Source organism: Chamaea fasciata, unplaced genomic scaffold, assembly GCF_029207755.1.
Source record: "Chamaea fasciata isolate MVZ Bird 193981 ecotype frontalis unplaced genomic scaffold, bChaFas1.0.hap1 SCAF_7, whole genome shotgun sequence".
Lineage (NCBI taxonomy): Eukaryota > Metazoa > Chordata > Aves > Passeriformes > Sylviidae > Chamaea > Chamaea fasciata.
In genome coordinates, this window is record NW_027094092.1 from 29,118,938 (window position 1) to 29,139,362 (window position 20,425).

At 47.4% G+C, this 20,425-nt stretch overlaps 1 protein-coding gene across 2 annotated transcripts in view; it reads right to left on the bottom strand.

Annotated features, from left to right (window-relative positions):
* GALNT16 (polypeptide N-acetylgalactosaminyltransferase 16) overlaps positions 1–14,096 on the bottom strand; it is a 74,923-nt gene extending 60,827 nt beyond the window's left edge. For both annotated transcript variants that reach the window (XM_066188222.1, XM_066188221.1), the window contains exon 1: positions 13,859–14,096. In XM_066188222.1, the coding sequence (XP_066044319.1) occupies positions 13,859–14,062 (204 nt within the window). In that variant the 5' untranslated portion in view covers positions 14,063–14,096. The remainder of the gene's footprint in view (positions 1–13,858) is intronic.
* Positions 14,097–20,425: the final 6,329 nt, after the last annotated feature.

Here is a 20,425-nt window from a genome sequence, read left to right on the forward strand (position 1 = left end):
GCTGCCCTCTAACATTGAAGACATTCCCACGCAGTTGTTTTTCACACACTCTTTGGTAACACTGGAGGTATTTAACTGGCAGGAGAATTGCACATAGTTCTTCTGGAAGCACAACCAATAAGGAGCCTGAATGGCACTACCAAACAGGTGGAGAATTTTTACTCACCCTTTTCAGGAGCAAAGATATTTCTTTTGGGTCATCAGGCTTTTGGTCTATTTTGGCCATCTTTTCCTATCAAGTAAGTCCAGAGAGCCCATTTCTGCTTACACTGCAGAGCCATTCTGAAAAACCAATTCTGCAGAAGTAATTCTGTCCCACTCCCACTACCCCAATAGCACCATGTGGAGATATTCAAGAAGCAATAGCAAGTATGTGTCAAACAGGACAGACTTCCTGAAGGATGTTGAGTTGCTTGCACTTGTTAGGAGCTTTCCTGAGGTGGCATATTGCTGCTGACCTAGAAACATTACTCCTCACCCCTCTGATCAGGAGAGGTGCTCTCCAGCATGCACAGAGTGGGTTATCCAGCCCAGGTATAGGCTGTACCCTGGGGTCCCACACTTAGACTGCCAAGTTTTCCCTGCCTGCACTACAGAATTATTGGCAGTATTACCCAATATCACTCGCCAAAACAACGGTGGTAAAGGTCTGGCCATCCATTTTTAACTTTTCATCTCCCAGCTGAAGTTGTCCAGACTGCTGGAGCCTGAACTAGCCAAGTACCCCTTCTCAGCACAAAGCTGGATCTGCAGTGGCAGCAGCAAATGCATGACATTCAGACTCCTCTCTGAAAGAAAATGAGAGCAACCAGCTAAATTCACCCTTGTAAACTTCTGCTCCTACAAAAGTAGACAATGTTGCTGTACTTGCATTTGACTATTAATAACTTGTGGGGAAAAGGCCATATGCCCAGTCAGATGGTAGCGCCCGTGACAACTTGTGCCACATGCCACGGGCCAGGCACATAAGCATTTCAGCATCCAGCACTCCTGTTTTCATTTTTCTATGTTAAGAACTGGGTACAAAGACAATAAACAAGTACATGCTACAAAGGCCAGTAACATATTCCCTGATGAACACTCTTTTTTCTTTAGAGAGAATGATTAAAAGTGTTACAGTGTATTTTCCAGTCAGAAGAGCAAAACACACAGAATACTGGTTTAAGCACCTGGCTGAGGATGTCATTTGGCATTGAAAACAACGTAACATGGGGAACTTCACTTTACCCTGATTAAATCTAGATGTAAGTCTTCAAATGGAGAATTGAGAATGAAGAAGCACCATCAGCCCCAAGGAGCCCTGCTGTTCATCACCTGAGCCAGTTAAGGAGTGTTTCAACATCATTCAGCAGTTGGGCTGAGGAGGGAGAAACTGAAGTCCAGCTTCCAGAGCTCAGCAAACACCCTGAAATTTACTCCAGTACAGCATGGTGAGGCAGTTAATCATTGTGAGAAGTCGTGTTGCTACGTGGTAACAGGTTTAATGATTAACATTTACACATCACTTAGAAGTTTTTTTCCTAACCTGTCTCCTGTCCTAGCAGCTTATTTGCAAATGCTACTTCTTCCCCAAAAATGAACATGCAGAAAGAAATGCACACCAAAACCCAAGCTGGCATCTAAGGCAACTGAGGTAATCCATGAGAGGGGATTTCCCAAGACATTCCCTCCAGACACAAGCCAAACTTGTTTCCCCCAAGGTGTCCCAGCCCACTCAGGTTACATACAATACGTGCCAAAATGGTTTTAGGTGGCCAGCCCATCACTGGTCATAGAAATTACAAGGGGTGGGGAGGTGGTCCAAATATATTATCAATGCAAAATGTAATGGGGGATGGCCAGTTACAATAGGAGCTGCCACAGGACAGATTTTTAATTGTCTCTGGGGTAGGAATGGGAATCCAGTAGCAAATTCATTGAGTATGTGTTGGTACACAATTTATATCCTAGCTGTCTTGGCTTCACTGGTATTTTCATCATAGTTAACAACCAAAGATTAACAGTTCTGAATAATGCTTTATTTCAGCAGAGCTCAAGGCTTCATCTCAGCTCTCCATCAGAGGAAAGGGGGTAAGAATTCTATCCCCAACTCTTTATCTCACTCATGTACAGAGGTTATCAAATGCAGGAGAGAAGCTGTCTTTTCTGTTCACATTTGCACAAAAGAGCCTGCAATCTGGAGAGCCAGAGAGATCTGCAGATAAACAGGAAGCACCCAGCAGTACAGGCCTTGTGTGAGGTCTTGGAGAGGAGCAAGACAAATACAAGATCTCACAAAACTTTTACATGCAAATTGCCTGAAAAATGATGGCAACTGATAACTCCCAGCAGGCTTGTGGCAGCCCCCCATGGTTTATTATTCAACTAGTCTCCCTGTCTCACTCTCCCTTCACAGGAGGGCCCCAAACATGTCCCTAACATACAGAAAGAACCTGCTACAGAGACACATATCCAGCTGTGAGCTGTGCACACCCCTGGTACCCAGAGTTATACCTAGGGCAGGAAAAAGGACTTTTCATAAGAGAACAGCTTCTCTCCATGTCTTTCCTTTTGCACCTGAACCCTCAGCACACTGCCAACCCCCCACCCAGCTCCTGCCAAGCAGTTCCAGGTAATGGCTGGGGTCACCCCCACTGCAACCCAGTGCAAATCTGATCTCTGCATTGCACACATGCTGAGCCCACCCCGGGATAAGCAGCATCTGGCTCAAATGGCTCCCAACTGACAGGCATTGATCAAAATGCATCTAAATTTACCCCTACCAGATATGGGACAGTGATATGGGAATTTATCTCGGGAAGAAAAATATTGAACAGAAAATTTAAAGCAAATTGATCTCAATTGATCTGATCTCAATGGAAATATTTTCCATTCATATTCAACTCACCTACTGAAGACCAGAAAGATACAAATTGCCTCTAATGATTCAAAATAACCATCTGGAAACATGCTTCATGGCTGTCCTTGCCACAGAGAATGGTGCAGACCACACTTCAAGCTCAGCACAGGGTCAGCAAATTAAACATAGCAGTGGGATGTGTATTTCTAGAAGAATTCTAAAAGCACTAAGGGAAAGCTGGACAAGAAAATTGATGATGTATTGTGGATACTCAAAATTTACATAGTCTTTATGAATCTGTCACAAGACTTAGTCCAGCAATTTCCTGGATATTTAACAAATATCATGTGCAGCATTAGTCCCTAAGTTCTTGGATTCGCTGCTACATGAACTAGGGAAACCAAATGGTCACACTGCATTTCCATTTTGTAACAATTTAATGTATTCTTCCACGGTGAGCAGTACCACCCAGCTACACCACTCCCCTCCTGTCCCCCCAAAAAACAAGTCAAGATACGTTATTTAAAGTTTAGATCTTGGATTCTGCTGAAGCCAAGCTGAAAGAACTGTGCAGAACTGTGTACTGGGTTTTCTGAACACGCAGCCCACTGGCAGGAGCAAGTTCCTCTTGTACACTGGTGAACTGGGGAGCCCTACACAGCTCCTATGGTACAGGAGGCACAGAAGAACAAGAAGGGAATCCCCTCAAACAGCCAGTTCCCATCACCACTCTCCCCTCCTGCAGCTGCTGGTCCTGCCCAGCTGAGTGCCCAAGGTCAGTGCTCCTGCCTCCAGGCAATCTGTAGACACAGACTAATGCTGCTGTGTGGGGCAGCTGGCACAGCTCAGGAGGTCACCAGAATCCTGTGCAAACCCTGCAATAATGCAGGCTCAACAGGGTAGGGAGAGTTTTCTCACCTTTCCTTCAGCACTTGCAGTGTTGTTAATACCTGTTTATCCATTCTTGGCCATTCTTTATGATGTCTCTTAGGAGAGATTGGGCAAAAGCAGAAGAAAAATACAGAGCATTCCAATCCCCTTTAAGCTCAATGTGACAATTTTAATCCCCTAACTAAAAGGAAAGAGGGGGAAAAATTAGATGGACTGTGACAGGTTGGAAGGACTAAATCCCCGTTAACTAGGGCACCGAGACTTAAGGGGCTCAGCTTTGTACACATCAAACGTCCCTCACAAGGTCCTCACAGAAGACTGTCCCCTCCAATTCCTCAGTGCAGGTGGAGACTCACTGCCCCAAGGAAGGATGCTGGCGGTGGGCAAGAGAACACTACTGCCATGACATTGCCATGCCATGACTGATGCATCCAAACCCATGGGGGTGGCAGAAGCACTCAGGCAGCCCTTCTGAGTCACAGATACAAGGGGTAGCAAATGTACCAACCACACAGGGCAGTGATGCAGTTAACAGCCGAACAGCAGCGGAGAGAAGAATGTAGCCATAACCTGTATTTCACATTAGCCCTGCCACACACAATGATCTGTATCACCCCACCATGCTTCCTTTCAATTCCAACATGTCCTTCCTGAAAGTGAGGCTTTGGTCCCAAGAAAATGAATGAGTAAATAATCTACAATGCATAATTTTTAATAATGCTGTAAGGAGAGTGATGCAGGCAGATGAGCAGATTTTTCCTACTACCCGATGTGACTCAATCTGTATCCTGCGCTGTAAGGACAGTGTTTGCTTTCACTGCTAACCACCTCCTCACAGCTTGCCTAACATGTAGTGTAGCATGAGATTCATGTCTGTTCAAGGACCTGACCTGAGCCAGCAGTCCAACTGCTCACTTAAAATCCTTTCACACTCAGCCAAAAGCAGCTTTTGATAGGTGCTTGGGCAGCTTCTCCAAGGCCAGACCTCACTTGACCTCATCTCATCATTGCCTGGCCTGACAGATTTACAGTTAGTCCTGATGGAATGCTGATTTCCCAGCCCTTCCCAAAATTTCTTCTGGGCCGCCCAGCCAGTGCAGTCCAGTTTTCCCAGCACAGACTGGAAATGCCCCGAAATGTCCCATGGGGCCATTCAGCTGGCAGACATGACACAGCAATCTGGCACTCCAAGGCATGGCACAATCAGACTCAGACTACCCAAGCACAGGGAGGATACAAACAGATGCCAAGTTCATTCAGATTTGCTCCAACAGAATTTTTAAAAGGGTTACCTCATTGCAGTGCATCCATCCTTTGGCTGCCAACCCAAGCTGAGTATAAACACCACCTGAGCAATGAGAGAAACACCCCTGTGCTCACCCCAGCCTGCCCCTGACAGAGGAGTCAGCTCTGCACGTGAAGCACCAACAGGGATGTGGCAACTGAGCATCCCTAGGCCAGAGATAGGGTTATGCCCCTGCTGTCAGTGCTCCTGCCAACCCCTCAGAGGTCACTGTGAGAGACTGTTCCCTATCTTTAGGCATAAAACAGGTAGTTCAGCCAAGTGGAGACATTTCAGAAGGCTGGGAGACAAATATAGCCTACTTCATCAGCAACCTGGTGTCCAGTGATTCCTACCACACAACCAGATCTGTATAAATCTCACTGAAAGGTATAAAAAAGGAAAAAAATCCACCAAAAATGACATGCATATTACAGCACCTGGGAAATACAGCATGATCACATGAACCAGGACCCGGCAGAGAATGGCTTGCACCATTCACAGCTTTTAACTCCAATACTAACTATTACTTTTTACAATTTCAAAAGACTACAGGGAACTACACAGGAAGCACACGAGTGTTTCAATTTCATTGTGTGGATGTGATGGCTTCTATTTGTACTGCCACTCTATCCAGATTCCTGTACTCAGAGACTAACTGACCAGCTACCCAAGGAGCTGCACTGCTTTTTGCAGCTCTTATACACTCTTCCTTATTCATTATGCTTTTTACTGCATACTTGGTACCAAAAGGCACAAAGTTACAACATGGCATTACTGGGCATGACATTCTCTGGCACCAAATATTTTGTTTAGGGCACTCAGCATGCAAGCAGATGGAAAGCATCATTTTTCCAATTTTTGTCCTGCAGAAAGATTTTTTTCAGAGAACCTCTGAAGACACTTTCATTGGTTAGCAGCACTTTTCCAGCCAAGCCCTAGCTGTTTCAGGGCAGTTATCCAAAACAATAAAGGCAAGAAAAATAGTAGGGTTTTTTTCCTCACAGGCCCACAAAATGTCTGACACAGATTTCAGCACAGGTGCTTTCTCTCTCTGCTACTGTTGAACAAAGCCTCCTCAAAAAGATCATATTACAGCTTACAAGGTGAAAAATTTGTTAAGTGAGAGAACTGAGAACAAGTGGTTAAAGAAGCTAATTTTCTGCAGCTTTAGCCAAATGTCACCAGTGACCACGCTGTAACAGTCAGAAGTTAGAGCACTGCCCCAGCTCAACCATGGCAGCCTTGAAGCCTGAATTGCAAAGTCAACTCTTCAGCTCCACCATGGCAGGACAACCAGCCAAGCATCATCTGAGCAGCCAGAACAGCCTCCCAGCCCAGGGGCAGCGCACGTGACGGCCACGTTCACATCCTGGGGATGCACAGGGACACTGACAGTGCTGTGAGACCTGCAGAGGCACTGCAGAGGGAGCTGAGGCAGGTCTCTGCAGGGATGATGCCCCTGAAGGAGGCAAAAGAAAGTAGCACCAAAAGGAGCGTGCAGCTGCCTATCAAAAACCTGGTCTCTACCAACACTGAGAAATTACCCATATGCTCAAAGCACATCACAACATGGGTAATTTCTCTGCAGAGATAGGGCCCAAGAGACCACTATATTCTTTTTTACTTTGTTTTTGATTTTGTTTTAAATGTACTGCCATATATCTCACTGTTTCCACAGCCCCAAGCACAACTGGGACAAGGAAATCTGAAGCGGACAGTCCACCTCCAGTCCTTTATCACTTTTATTAGATGCAAGAATATGTGCTTGTAAAGACACAGCAAAATACAGCAGCAGGTAAAACACAGCCTTTTCTAACAAATCCTATTGTTCAGTGCATGGAGCAGCCTGTGCTGTGCCTTCAACATCTTCTTCTTGCAGTAGATCAGCCCTGACCTGCTACATTTCTCCTTTGTTCAGAGGGTACACAAAGGGAGAACTCAACCACATGCTTTGCTAAGGTTCTCTCTCTCATCTCCAGCCCTTTACAAAACTTGCAAGTTAAATTGCCCAAAAGCCCTGTGAAGTGGACAAAATTTTAAGTTTAGACCTTTGGGAAACTGAGGCATATGAAGAGCCTGCAAGAAGATGAGTTCAGCTTGCTCAATTATGCAGCTCAGCTCCCACTCCACGGGTCTCACTGTGGTTCAATCTTTACGTTAATGCAACAGTATGGGATGAGTTGTGGATCATGGCCTCTGTGCTAGGCACGGGACAGACAGAGCAGCAGTGACAGCTGACAGGACAACCCCAAAGAGCCTTTAAGCCTACTGCAGGAGCATACACAACCAAAACAGGAAAGAGAAGCCAAGGTCCTGGGACTTGCACTGAGGTGACATAGAATAGTTGGAACAACCAGCTGGCATTCTATGGGGAGCCAAGGAAGAGCAAGAGATCCTACCTCACTGGGCTCTGCCCTGGGGCTTCCCCTGCAGAAGTGAGTCAATGCACAGGTGAGCTGTCCCACATGCTTCATCCCCAGCACATTTGCCTTTGTTTGTTTCATTGCCTTTGTGCTCTGCCTGTTTTTCTAACAGGAATAATTAAGTCAGTTTTCAGTGCTCCAAAATGGGCAGTCTCAGTTCAGTGCCACTGAAACAAAACATGTCCCCTTGCCTTTTAAGTGACTGTCAACCTGCCTGCCTTGGGATGAAGTGTCTGGACCAAGTTTCACCATGGCAAACAGCAACCTGAGATGTCTATCAAAGCTTTCTGCTTCTAGCAACACGGCTAAATTTTTAGTCTTTAAATCTTAAGACAGTTTAGTATATGCAAAGACAAATCTAACTGAGGAAGCAGCTGCATACTAAAGAATGCTTCAGCTCGCTAAAACTTGCAACTGCTTCACCCACTGATTTAATGAAAATGCTCTAGTAAAATAAATCATGTTCAGGAGGACTGTACTGGGCCTCCCCTCACTTCTACACACTGTCCCAGGCTGCCCAGACCACCACGTTCCCCAAGTCTTGGCTACCTCACTGCAGCTACAGCATCATTTTGATTAACAATTAAGGCCAGTGCTGCCAACTGGATTTTATTAATATTACTATTGTGAGTAATTTCTTTTATTTTTCTTTTATTTTTAATGCATCACAAGGGCCCCTGGGACAAATTAATTATAAAATCATTTTCTGCCATTTAGGCAAACAGCAGCCATTCCCCCATTTTTAAAACATAATCACTGTAAATAAAATATTGAACCATCAAGCTGTCACTGAACCTTCCTCCTGCAGTAACACCCTTAGAGAAAAAGTTACCAAGTCATCCTTTCCCAGGGAGCTGGCACAGGACCCATGTGCCATATGAGAGATGCCACAGAGATCCCAAAAAAGTCAGTGCTGCAGGGGACTGGCCACAGCAGGAATGGCTGTCACAAAAGTCCAAGCATTAAGGGCTGTGTCCTCACTCTGATACAAACCGGGAAGAGCAGAGGCCGTACAAGTGCTGGGAGGAGCCAGGCAGGTGCTGAATTTTGGCAGTGGAAAGGGCCAGGCTGAACAGCACAGACAAACCCACCAACTGGCAGGGGCACCTTCACCTGCAAAACTGTTGGCACTGCAACCAGCAGCTTCTTTTCCATCTCATTTCCAACACGTCAGATATCTGCAGAGCCACAGGGAGCAGAGCTGCTTTGCAGGCTGGTAGGACAAAGAGATGAAGTTTCCTCCACTCCTCCCTTAACTTGAAAGGGAGATGTTTTAAGAAAACAAGAGCATTTTGTTAGCTGTTGAACGTGGCAACTTCACTGTTTTGCTCACTGTACCCTCCTGGCCTCAAGCTCCTGCTGCTGCAGCCATGGTGGTCTGGCTTACAGGCAGCATCACAGCCCTGGGGGGACCACACAGCCTCCTGTGCTCTGTCCACATGTGTGCAAACTCAAACAGACACTCAGCATAAGAGCAGAAAGAAACCTACAGAGCCATGGGCCTGATCCTTGCCCCAAAAGACAGGAGACTCAAGAGGGACCAACCTGCTATGAGTAAAATGGTAAGGAAGCTACAGAAATGAACCGTGACACCTCATTAAAAAATAGGTCTTTTCTCTCCTTAGCACAGCAGGTCATGAAATTAAGCCTGGCAATATGCCAACAGAAGGAAATTGTGCTGATCCCCTTCTTGTGTTTGTTGGGGTTTTTTATTTATTTAGGATCCACCTCCGTTTCTGGATTTACATGCCTGAGGCTACAAGACTTGCCTCCAGGCAGGCACACAGGCAAGAGCCTCAGGGGACATAGGTTCCTGAAAAATGGTATCACTTAGCAAACCATGAAAGTTGCAGCTTATCCCAGTTGTGAGGAAAACAGCATCCTCTGAAAGCTGCACACAGAGGAAATGTGATGAAGGGATGAGAATAAAATCATTCATGAACGTGCAGTGAACATCAGCCAGCACCTGCTCTGTGGGATACAGATACCCAGGAGCCAAAGGCAACACAAAACAAAAACAGCAGAGCGTGCTGTTAATTAGGTGTTCCAGGGCCTGAAGAGCATACATCAAGGTGGTCTTAGTAGGTGGCAAATACAAGCATGGCTAAATGTGCCAGTTTGGCAATTCAGAGAAGCAGGTAAAGACCACCACTGCCTATTTTCTGGATAAACAAGATGTGGGAATTAAACAATTGACATCTTTCCTCACCAACGCATTCTTTGCCTACACACACCACCTGTTCTGAGCAAAGCATCCCAGTGGAGACAGGCAGGTGACACACAGTTCAGTGATGTTTGCAGAGCATTTAGAAACCCTTTGCTACAAGGAAAAAGGATGCCTTGATCTCATCTCCCCAGTGCTCATTCTACATGGCTGAACACAGAGGCAGGGAGCAGCCAGGAGGGCTGAGCCTAGGCTACCTGAGCCAGCATTACAGTGCGGGGCCTCTCCGCTGCCAAACTGGCTCCAGTGGGCTCACAGAACAGCTACACAGGTCACAACAGTTGGCAGGACGAAGACAAGAGACAACATACCGGCTCCAAAGAGCAATTGACAAAGATAAGAGGCATCATACCTGCTCCAAAGAGCAACAGGGCATCAGCCTGACACAATTAGATCATTTAAATAAGGACACTTTTGTCTCCAACTTCCAGGAGTGTTGCTGTTTCCCTGCCACCTCAGAGAAGCCAGCAAGCTGGAGAATCCTGTGGGCAGCCTCACATCCTGCTTTGGGAATAGGAGCAAATACTCCCACCCTCAGCTCACAGTCAGCCAACAGAAAAAAATCTCTTTCAAAGCTGCCTACCAACCATCCCGCTCACTAACAGGCTTTGCCCACACTGCAGCAATGGCCTCGCTCTCTTCACTGGGACACAAGTGTGCTGGGCGAGCTTCCCATGCTGCAGTCTTTAGACAGGGAAGAACAGAGCCCTGGGCTCTGCTCATCAGTGCCATACTAAAGCAGATAAGCAGCACATGGTGAACAATTAACCACCTGTACATAGTGCAGGAATGATGCCAAAACCCTTCCAAAGACACACAGCACAGCTTCTGGCCTTTGGAAATTTCCTGGAGACAGGAGACAACCTTTTGCCTAGAAGAGACAGAAAAGAGTCCAGGGAAGAAGCTTATCTTCCAAAACCACACAAACCAACTGTCAGAGGTCTTCGGGCTCCTCTTAATCGATATGAAACTATGCTGCGCTCCAGAGAAAAAAAAAAAGCATTTCTAGGAGTGTGGTACTCACTTGTGTTTCTACCCTCTGTGGTAAGTAGAAGGAGAAACATGCAGGGGCTTGTCATGTCACTAAGTTAGCCCTGCCATTTGCCAATATCTGAATTTTCATTTCAAGCATCTGTAGAGCCTGTTTGTGAAGAGCCTATTGCAGAGGCGCCACATGTCAAGATTTCTATATATAAAGCAGATATCTGCAGGATCACTAGCTGTTTCTGGGACATTGATCTCTGACAGCTCTATGCCCCAGCTTAAATATTCAAAGATTTCCCTGCTGACTCCAGGAATCAGACACCCAGATTTTAAGTTCAAAGTTGTGCTAATAAATATGAGGTCAACAAATGAAAAACAGTTTCAAGCTGAGACTTGCAATTGACTACAGTGTTTACCTGGGGTGATTTTTATTCTTCACATTAAGAGAGAATAAAGAAGAAAAACACAAGCCCAGAAACCACTTCAGTTTTTAAACCCATGCAATACAACTTCACTTGCCCAGGATTTGAAATGTCATAGCATAGATGCAAGAGCAGAACTCTTGGACTCACTCATTCAAAAGAAAGATTTTTTTTTTCTTTTTCCCAGACAGAAAAGCAGCCAATTGTAGAAGACTGAAAAAATATTTTTCCAGAGATGCATAAGTCACATGAGTCACCCTTATTTGCAGATGAGCCCAAACCTGAACTCCAACACCATCACTCATGCAGAGCACAGGAAACCAGAAGCTGGACCAAAATGGGCAGCTTGTCTCATTGGCTCTGCAGAAAGCCAAGGGATAGAGAAGAATGCAGAGCACAGGCACGCCTCCCCTTAGACATGACCGCCATCATACATTAAGTCGAATAATCTGACTTTGAGGGGAGTGAACTCAGGGTTGAGGGCTCTGCGCTGCCAAAGGACAGCTGCTTCTCTAGACTCCAGTGGGGCACTAGAACTGGCACATTTCCTGTGCTGGCTGGGAGAGGGTGGTGGGCTGTGCTGGGGAACAAAGCTGGCTGCATGCTGAGTATCGTCTGCACAGCTACTGCCCCAGCCTGGCCAGCCCTCAGGCTCATGCATGAGGGAAAGCCCAAACACCACAAACCCTTCCTGTTTCCCTTCTCTATGGAAATACATCTTGGCAGGTCAGAATGTGAAATTTCCACCATGCCAGGTGCATCAGGAGAAGGTCCTCCTTCATCTCAGCTGCCACTGAGAGCCCTACTGGGAGGGCTGGCACATCCTCGGATCCCAGTTACAGAGGGACTTGAGATGCAAAGGATGATTTTTTTTCCTTGCTATAGGATTTCTGGCATGGAGCAGAGCTGGAATGATTTACATGGTTTTGAGAGCAGGACCAGATTTGGTGTGGCTGTTGCACAGCACTATCTTGTAAGGAGAGGCTTTGTGGTTAGCCATGAACACATACTTCCCCCCTCAAACAGCAGCAATATAACAACATGCAGCACTGCCACAGCATCCTCCTCATGAGGATTTTAAGGTGCTTGGCAGACGATATGGATTCATGTAACCTCATGAGCCCTCTGAGAGGGAGTAAAGTAAATGCTATAAAAAACCAGAAGGGATAGCGGGGAAACATAGAAATAAAACTGCTAGAGCAGCATGATCAAGCTCACACAAGAAATCAGAGGCTCAGGGGCAGCTTCCCCTGCCACTAAGGTGGAATCAAAAAAGCAGGAGTGCTCCAAATCCTCCGTTTGTTCAACTCAGCCCTAGTCAGCCTAAGAGCATTACTCAGTGCACCCGAAGGGCTACAGCAATATTAGCACTCCTCACCATACTCATTTCCACAGTCCTGCTCCATAGAGGGTCCAAAGCAGAGCAGCCTGAACAGCCCTAGTGAGCAGCAAAAAACAGAAGTGTTCTGCCCAAGAGCCTCAGCCTTGACTTTTGAGTTTCAGCAGCTGCAAGCAATGGCCAAGGGGCTCCCCTGAAGAGTTTCCACCCTGCTGCCTGAGCGCTGGGTCTGCTCTGCCTGCATTTTCCAAACATTTACAGGGCTTCCCAAACACCTATACACACTCTTCCCATCTCTGCTTTACAGGTGAAAAAAAGTGAGACACAGACCAAAAAATCCCAGTGCCAGCCAAAGTGGGAAGCGGGCAGCCCTGGCGCCTGGCCCCTGCTCTGACTCTGACCAGGCGGCTGCTTTTGTTCGTTTCCATGTGTGTGTAACCAGCTGACAAATGGATTCACAGCCAAAGAGTGACACACAGTGCAGTTCCCGAACTGCTTCAGCTGGATCACTCCTGGGAATAGTATTGCTGGGCAACTTCTTGCTACAGGGGCTGATTTATTTTTTATAAAGCGATTGCCTAGAGTTGGGAGAGCTTTATTGACGCTATTATACAGGCCGAAGGGAGAACAAATCACCCCCACGGACAGAACGGAAAGGTCTTCATCATCCTCAAATCAGGAGCTCAATTTTATCCCCCTACTGAGCCCACAGATATCCAAGGTAGGCAGTGTGGGGCTTTCAACAAAACTGAAGTAGCACATCAGGGCACTGCTACCACTCCTCGGGTTAGGAAGGGAGCCCTGGGGGCTCCCGCCACCTCCCTGCCCAAACCCTAGCCTGAGCCCGACCCAGACTGCTGCCTCTGGCTTGAAAGAGTCAGAAGTCCCGTGTGGCGCCAGGTCCCCCATCTGGCAGCCAAGCAGAGGGGGCCGAGGCAGAGGTTGGTACCAGCTGTAGAGTCACTCGCATCCCCCCGGCCCGATGCTCGGAGCACGGCTGGCCGGAGGAAGGGCTTGATAGAGGTCATGGCTCTCAGCTGGCCCTGACGGGAAAGCACTGTGATCACACACATGCCTGTGTGCGTACATATCTGTATGTGTGCACCTTCTGAACGCGAACCAAAAACCTCCCAGCTGTTTCACGCGCCTTTTTCCCCGGCCAAGGGCAGCCGCTCTCAGCCGAAGGAGCAGAGCCCGAGCTGAGAGCGGCAGAGACAACTCGCAAACACTTTACCCACGGCATTACTCTATTCCCCCGAGAGTGCCCACCCTGCTCCCCGAGTGTAGCGGCTGCCATGGTGACAAGCACGAATGCTAAAATAAACAGAAAGCAACCTGAAGGCAAAGCGCAGCCCTCCGCCGGCGCCCCCCGCGCCCGCCGCGGCGGCTCCCTCCCCGAGCATCCTCCCGGCCGCGGCAGGACGGGATGCTGGCGGCCGCCGCTCACTCACGATGAGGGGGATGGTCCTCTCCTCCCGGCGCAGCTCCAGCCTGCCGGCCGCCCTCTGCCCGCTCCGGGCGCCGCCGCTACCGCCTCCGGCGGACCTGCCGGCAGCCGCCGAGCGGGGCTTGTTGTCCTGCCATAAGTAGTAGAAAGTGCCCAAGATCCAGGCGACGGTCAGGATGGCGATGGCATTAGCCCTGATCCTCCTCATGCCGAGCGTCCCGGGGGAGCCTGGGAGCGCTGCCTCGACGGGCAGGGGCGGCTGCGGGAGGAAGAAGAAGAGAGGAGGAGGCGGCGGCGGCGGCGGCGCGGCTCCCCCGCCCCGCACCGCTCCGGCCCCGGCCCCGGCCCCGGCCCGCACCGCCCAGTCGCCGCCGCCGGGTCCTAACGCCTCGCCCGCTCCGCCGCAGGGGGCGGAGGGCTCCGCGCCTCCTCCTGCTCCTCCTCCTCCTACCGGCCTGGCCGGCGCGGGGGCCAGCCGGCGACGGGGATGCGCTCGGCGCTGCAGCTGCAGCGGGAACGGGGCGGCAGGGTTCCCGTGGCGGGGAGCGGGTGGCACGGGCTCAGCCCCAGGAGATGGCTGCTGGGACACGGGCAGCACAGCAGCCTGCCCTCCTGCACCGCTGCCCCGGTGGGACTCGTGTCTGTACTGCTACAGTCGTTCCCCTAGGCAGGCGGCCAGCGAATACACCGTGGCGGCACACGGGATCTAGTCACCCACTCCATGGAGATGAGCCCATCTCCCACCGAAGCTGTGGTGGTTGGCGGGAGCAAGGCTCTCGGGCTGACAATGGAGCTGCCCAAGCACCCGCTCCCATCGCTGCCGCACGCAGCCGTCACACACTGGCACAAGGGCTGGGCGCCTGGGCCAGCCACAGCCTCGAGGCCTCTCAAGCCCTGCGGGACGACAAGCACGGCAGTGGAGAGGCAACGATGATACAATTCCACATTACAGGGCACTGCTAAAGCTGTAGCAGAAAAAAGCTCACTGAATCCAGCCCTGCGGGCAGCTTGAACAACAGAGCATGCAGTTTGTGAAACCAAGTGACATTTAGGCACAGTGCAGCTGCTGTGCAACTATGGCTTTAAGGTTTGCAAGAGCAGGAGGAGGTACCGAGAACACTTATAGGGAAAACAAATGCTTGGAAAACAAATGTGGTTCCAAGGCACCTGATAGCGGGGCTAGATAGAAAATGTGGGTGCTTCCAAGGCACCCAGTGAGGGGATAAGAGTATTTGCGTTACAGTATGGAAAATGTCATCAGGGCTTCTAAATAGCTTTTTGCCCTACTTTCCTCCTGACCAAATTCCTCTAAGTGTAATTTCAACTTGCCCTGCTAAATTGCCCTTTGAGATTTACCTGCACACTGCTTGTTTCCTGAAGTACAGCACAGTACAAAATTCATTCCTCAGACTCGTTCTGTGAGCATTCAGGGCAGAATGCTGTTTCTAGGACCACCACCTCCCACGGCTGCAGCAAGGCTCCACATCAACCTCCCTGCAAAGCACACTGCACGCCTGATGAAGAAAATGTTAGAAAGCATCTCACATCCTCCTAGGCATTCTTCCCAATGACCTGTCAACCATACACAGCTTCCCAGGCTGACTAGTCATGGTCAGGGAGTCAAGAGGAAGTTTGAGACATTTAAGGCAAAACCAAAATCTTCCAAGGGATCAACAAAAACATAATTAGTCTAATCTGCCTGGTCCACACCCAGTGGAAGTTGGGTTCCCACTATTTTCAATCTCTTTCACAGTCTTACTGGAAAAAGAGCATCTGCTCTCCCGTGTGGGTTTGGATCCAGCAGCTGCCTGGGCTGCAGAGGGACATGAAGAGAGGCAGAGGAGCTGTACCAAGGATTCAGAAAAGAGGGAGGCAGGGAGTAAGATGTTCTCATACCCATGTGATAGTAGAGCCAGGCAGAATGTCTTCTCTTTCACCACTGTGCAGATCATATCAGACTATGCTTGATTCCTTCTTAGTGTTTTCTCACCTTTTGGTGGGATTCACTACAGAAAAGCAAATCACAAACAGCAGTGGAGACTTCTGTGTGAAACAGGAGAAAATCCTTTGCCCCAAGACTTGAACTAGACAGACTGCCTTCTGCTTTTCCAAGCACACTGCTTCCCTTTCCCACTGCAGCCATTCATTTTCTTCCTGTGTTACCCCGCCACCCCACTAGCACACCCAATAAACTGCCATGCAATCACCATTGCCTCTCAAGGAGTGGCATATAGGGAAGTCTCAGAAATGAGTAGTGCTCTGTAGGCAAGCTTCAGCAGAGTCCCAGACAGAAGTCAGGTCAAGAGATCTTTCCTAGGGGACAGTTGTTTTTACTCCCCTCTCCCTGCAGGAATCACCAGTAGAAAGCAGGGTCTGTTCCTGCAGAAACACATTCAGAGTGCTGGGTAGAGAAGCTCTGCTCTAGCCCACAATCACAGTGAAGAGCACAGCAAAAGCTGTGTTACCCACCCTCAGACTAGTGGCAGAGCAGCTCTCCGTGCCAGCAGATCCAGTTCAGCACAGACAAACCAGATTTGCAGAGGTCCTTGATTTATGTTGCCTCAGCTTTGGGGCCTATTTGAGCCGAAGGGTGTTAGGAGGTGCTGGGGCACTAGAGCTAGCTGACCTGAAGGAGACAGGACCTTCAGAACAGCTCCAGCAGAAAAAGCATGTATTTACACAGCACCAAGCTTTCACATGCTTTGAAAGTGTCTCTGCAGCAATGTTTCATCTCCAGGGCTCAGACACCTCACTGTAGGATTACTAGCTTGCAGGTCTGAGCTATTGGTACTGAAGGTTCCATTTTCTGCAGCCAGAACTTGAAATGATTTAATCTCTGACCACTAAGCTTTGCTCCAGAATCTCATCTTTCTTTTAAAAGACAACACACTTCTAACCTTATGTTCTACATGGATCTCTGACAATATAAATTGTTCAGTTCAGATATAGCTATACTGTAAGCTGCAATGCTGCATGCAGATATTAGCACCAGCCCATCAGAGATAAGAACACCAGAAGCAGTCTGGCATGGAGATCTCTACATCACATAACTGGCAATGTAGACAAACAATTAATATTAACAGTGATAATAAATACCTCAGTGCTGATCTTTGCAAAACCATCAACTAATTCAATAAATGCCCTAAGAGAAGTGACCTGAGAAACAAAATATAATCAACTAAACAAATCAAGATTATTCAAACCCCACAGCAGAATTATGGGATCTTATCACCACATTTGTTCTTTTTTCAGTTCCATCATAGACATGTTAAATCTTTTCTTATTTTGTGACAAACTTTGTACAGTGGAATAAGGGACCTCATGACATCCCAGGTGGCTGTTTTTTTAGCATAAACATAAAGTAAGTATCTGGTGAATAATAAAGATACAGAACAAGAGGAGGAATATAACCAGCTACAAGGAGCATTTTGTGTGTGGTTTGAGAACTTTATTTTTTTTATAAACACCAAGGCCCTAACCAGCATCACTTTTAATGAAAAGAGATCTCCTAAAGCCATGGATATTAAAAGGTGCTCTTGAGAAGCCAGTTTTGTCTTTGGCTGACAGATTAGGTCACATCATCTAGGAGAACAGACCTGGTGTTTCAAATTGCCCAGATAAAATTGAGATGATCATTACTGCAGGAGAAAAGACAAGCATCATCCAGATTTGTCTTCAGAAAAATGAAGTGTAGCTGCATTATAGTTATGGCGAGACACAGTGCATGTTTTTGCAGTCATCTGACTTAAAACGTAGCTGAGCTTTCAACTATGAAACATCTGGAGAACACCAAAAGGTTTTTTCTTAGCACTACTCTGATCTGAGAATTCAGGTCTGCTATACTTGTGGCCTCCAGGCAAGGAAGTGCCATCTGAAACATGAACATAAGGTCTGTCTGGACTCTGGAAACTTTGAGTAAATTCATACAGAGTTTAGCTAAGAACATTTGAAGAAAATTAGCATTAGAGCTCAAGGGCTGAAGCAGGTCATGCTCCAGAGAGAAACAAGACTAGCATGTTATGATGATGAGATGGGATGAGATGGGATGAGAAGACTTGCCCACAGCCAGCCAGGAGCTGAGTTCCACTTTGCATCTAGGGAAGAGCACCTCCAGTTCAGGGACTTTTCAGGGATTTTTCACAAAAGATCACTCTTCAGAGAGCTCCTCCTGGATGGGCAGGGCAGGGTGTGAAGAAGGTGAGACATCTTGGGATGGTTTTCTCTGAACTTGTTGCTACCCAGTGACTCCTTCCTCTGGCCCACCCTTAGGCTTGGGCTCACCCTCCCTGGTGCAGCTCCTGTTCTTTTCCCAGGCAGGGGCAGTGGTCTGCTTCCAGGTCAGGAAGAGATTGGTAGGAGTGGGTGAAAGCAATTGAAGGGAGAGGATTCACAGCTCATCCCTGATTTCAATTCAAGAAAAAGAAGGAGAAGGGAAAATATTTGTTTCAATGGGCAGAAAGAACTGAAGTTCTTGCCCCATGGTGGATGAGAGGCATCTCTGACAGTCTGACCATGACACCTCATCATGCTCTTCCACCAGATCTTACCCCTATAAAACCTCTGAGACATGTTAACCCATACTGTAATGCCAAGATGACAGTGTGCGCCATCATCCTCTACCACACAGATGTTGAAAAGAAAAATGTTATCTTCATGACTCATCTACATTGGCCAAATTTCTACATTGCCTGAAGTACTCTCCTTGTCTGAAAAAGCTTTCTTATACTGGTCAGAGGGCATAGGTGTGCATGTGGGCTTCTGAAAATCCATACTGCTGTCATATATCACCCTCCACATCCCTCGCCTCAGACACCACTGGGAAACCACAAGGGGCACCAAAAGTCCAACAGCTTGTCTTGATCATGCCCTGCCTAGAGCTACACTGTTCAAGTAGTCTCCAGCCCTTTACTGCTGCAGGCACCAAAAAATGGCCAGTCAGATAAATTACTTCCCTGGGAATGGCTCAATTTATCCTGATGCCCAGTCAGAATAGGTACAGATGGTAGATGCCAATTAGTTCTTAGTGCATTTATCAGAAGATAAGGTGTCTGGGGTGTCATATATGCTGACCAGGACAGAAATGTCTTCTGGGCCCTTGTTTCTGGCCAGCATGTAAACAAGTAAGGTGGTGGAGAACAGCAACTCAGAACCAAGGTAAGGCAAACAGCACAGAGTTAACTGGGAACCAGGATTTCAGTTCCTTTAAATTGTACAATTAAACACTGTCATAAGTGCTGTTAAGGTCACTGTAATCTTAACATACTTTCATGAGCATGCCTCTTAAAGAAAAATGAGAGCATAGAGGAGACTTCACAATAAGCTGTAATTAACAGTTCTCGATTGCACTTGTGCTCTTCAAGTATGAAGAGAAAAACATCTGCTAAAAGGCTAACAGTGGCAAGAGGAATCTGCTTTGACAGTGTGTAAGAGCTAGGAAAGCCTTCGGAGTGTTTGGCTGGGATTCAGGATGGGAGATGGTGCCATTAATTCCCTCTAAGCCAGGGAACCCACCTGTCTGTCATCACAAGACAAGGTGAGCCTTAGTGAGAAGTGGAGTTATGCTAGAATCAGGCAGGAGTGTGATCAACAGCCCAGAAAAATGCTCAAAGTTCATATAACCTTTTTAAAGTGTAGAAACAGAATAAATATTTAAGTAGTAATAATTACATATTAGTACCATTTATTGACTAGAAGATCCACATATAATCAACCTGATTCACTTTATGAGCCTGATACAAATTTTTGCTCTCCCTCCTAGCTACTTTTCTTATCTCCTTTTCTTACTCCAAGTCATTTGCTTCACTTCCTTGCTGCATCTTTTCTAGGACACAGATTTATTTCCCACCTTCATGGTAAAGTACGTAGCACTTCTTCTGGTGCTCAGAATTAATTAACAATAAAAATCTTTTTATTACGATCTGAGGACAATTTGATCTCCTTTACTGGCATCCCATCACAGCCATGACTGTGACCTGAACTGCAATTTAATCCTCATAGAAATTCAAAGCTTTTACAGCTCAGTGTAGCTACCAGGTTAGTGCTCGTAACAGTCCTCTTGGCTGCAAAGGAGAAGCAGTTTGAGATGCTCATCTGGCAAAATGATGAAACTCCTGTCTTCCACTACAGAGGAATTTCATGTGAAAACACAACAATCTGAGAAATAACCTGTGAAAAACATTCAACCCAGTTTCTCACACATCCCATAAAAGGAGCTTGCACCCTGCACAGCAGACTGAGTTTGAATAGAGTGCAATGAAAAATGTTTAGGTTTCCTAAAAATCACAGCAATATATTTATTTTTTAAGCTCTATCACTGAAAATAGCTTGGATAATTAATGGAAAAGTTTCCAAAACATTCCAGCCCTGGCACGAAGCATGAGAAACTCCAGGCGCCAGAAATAGGAACCATGGATCAGTCAACTCCTGAGGTACTGCAGTGCTGTTTCAGTAAGCCTGATGCCATAACCCATCTACTGGGATCCAGGTCCATCTCCAGGTGGAACCTGGAATGTGTAAAAAAGCCAGGAAAGGGGTTGGAGTTCAGAGAACATCAGGCATTCCTGTAATGTCA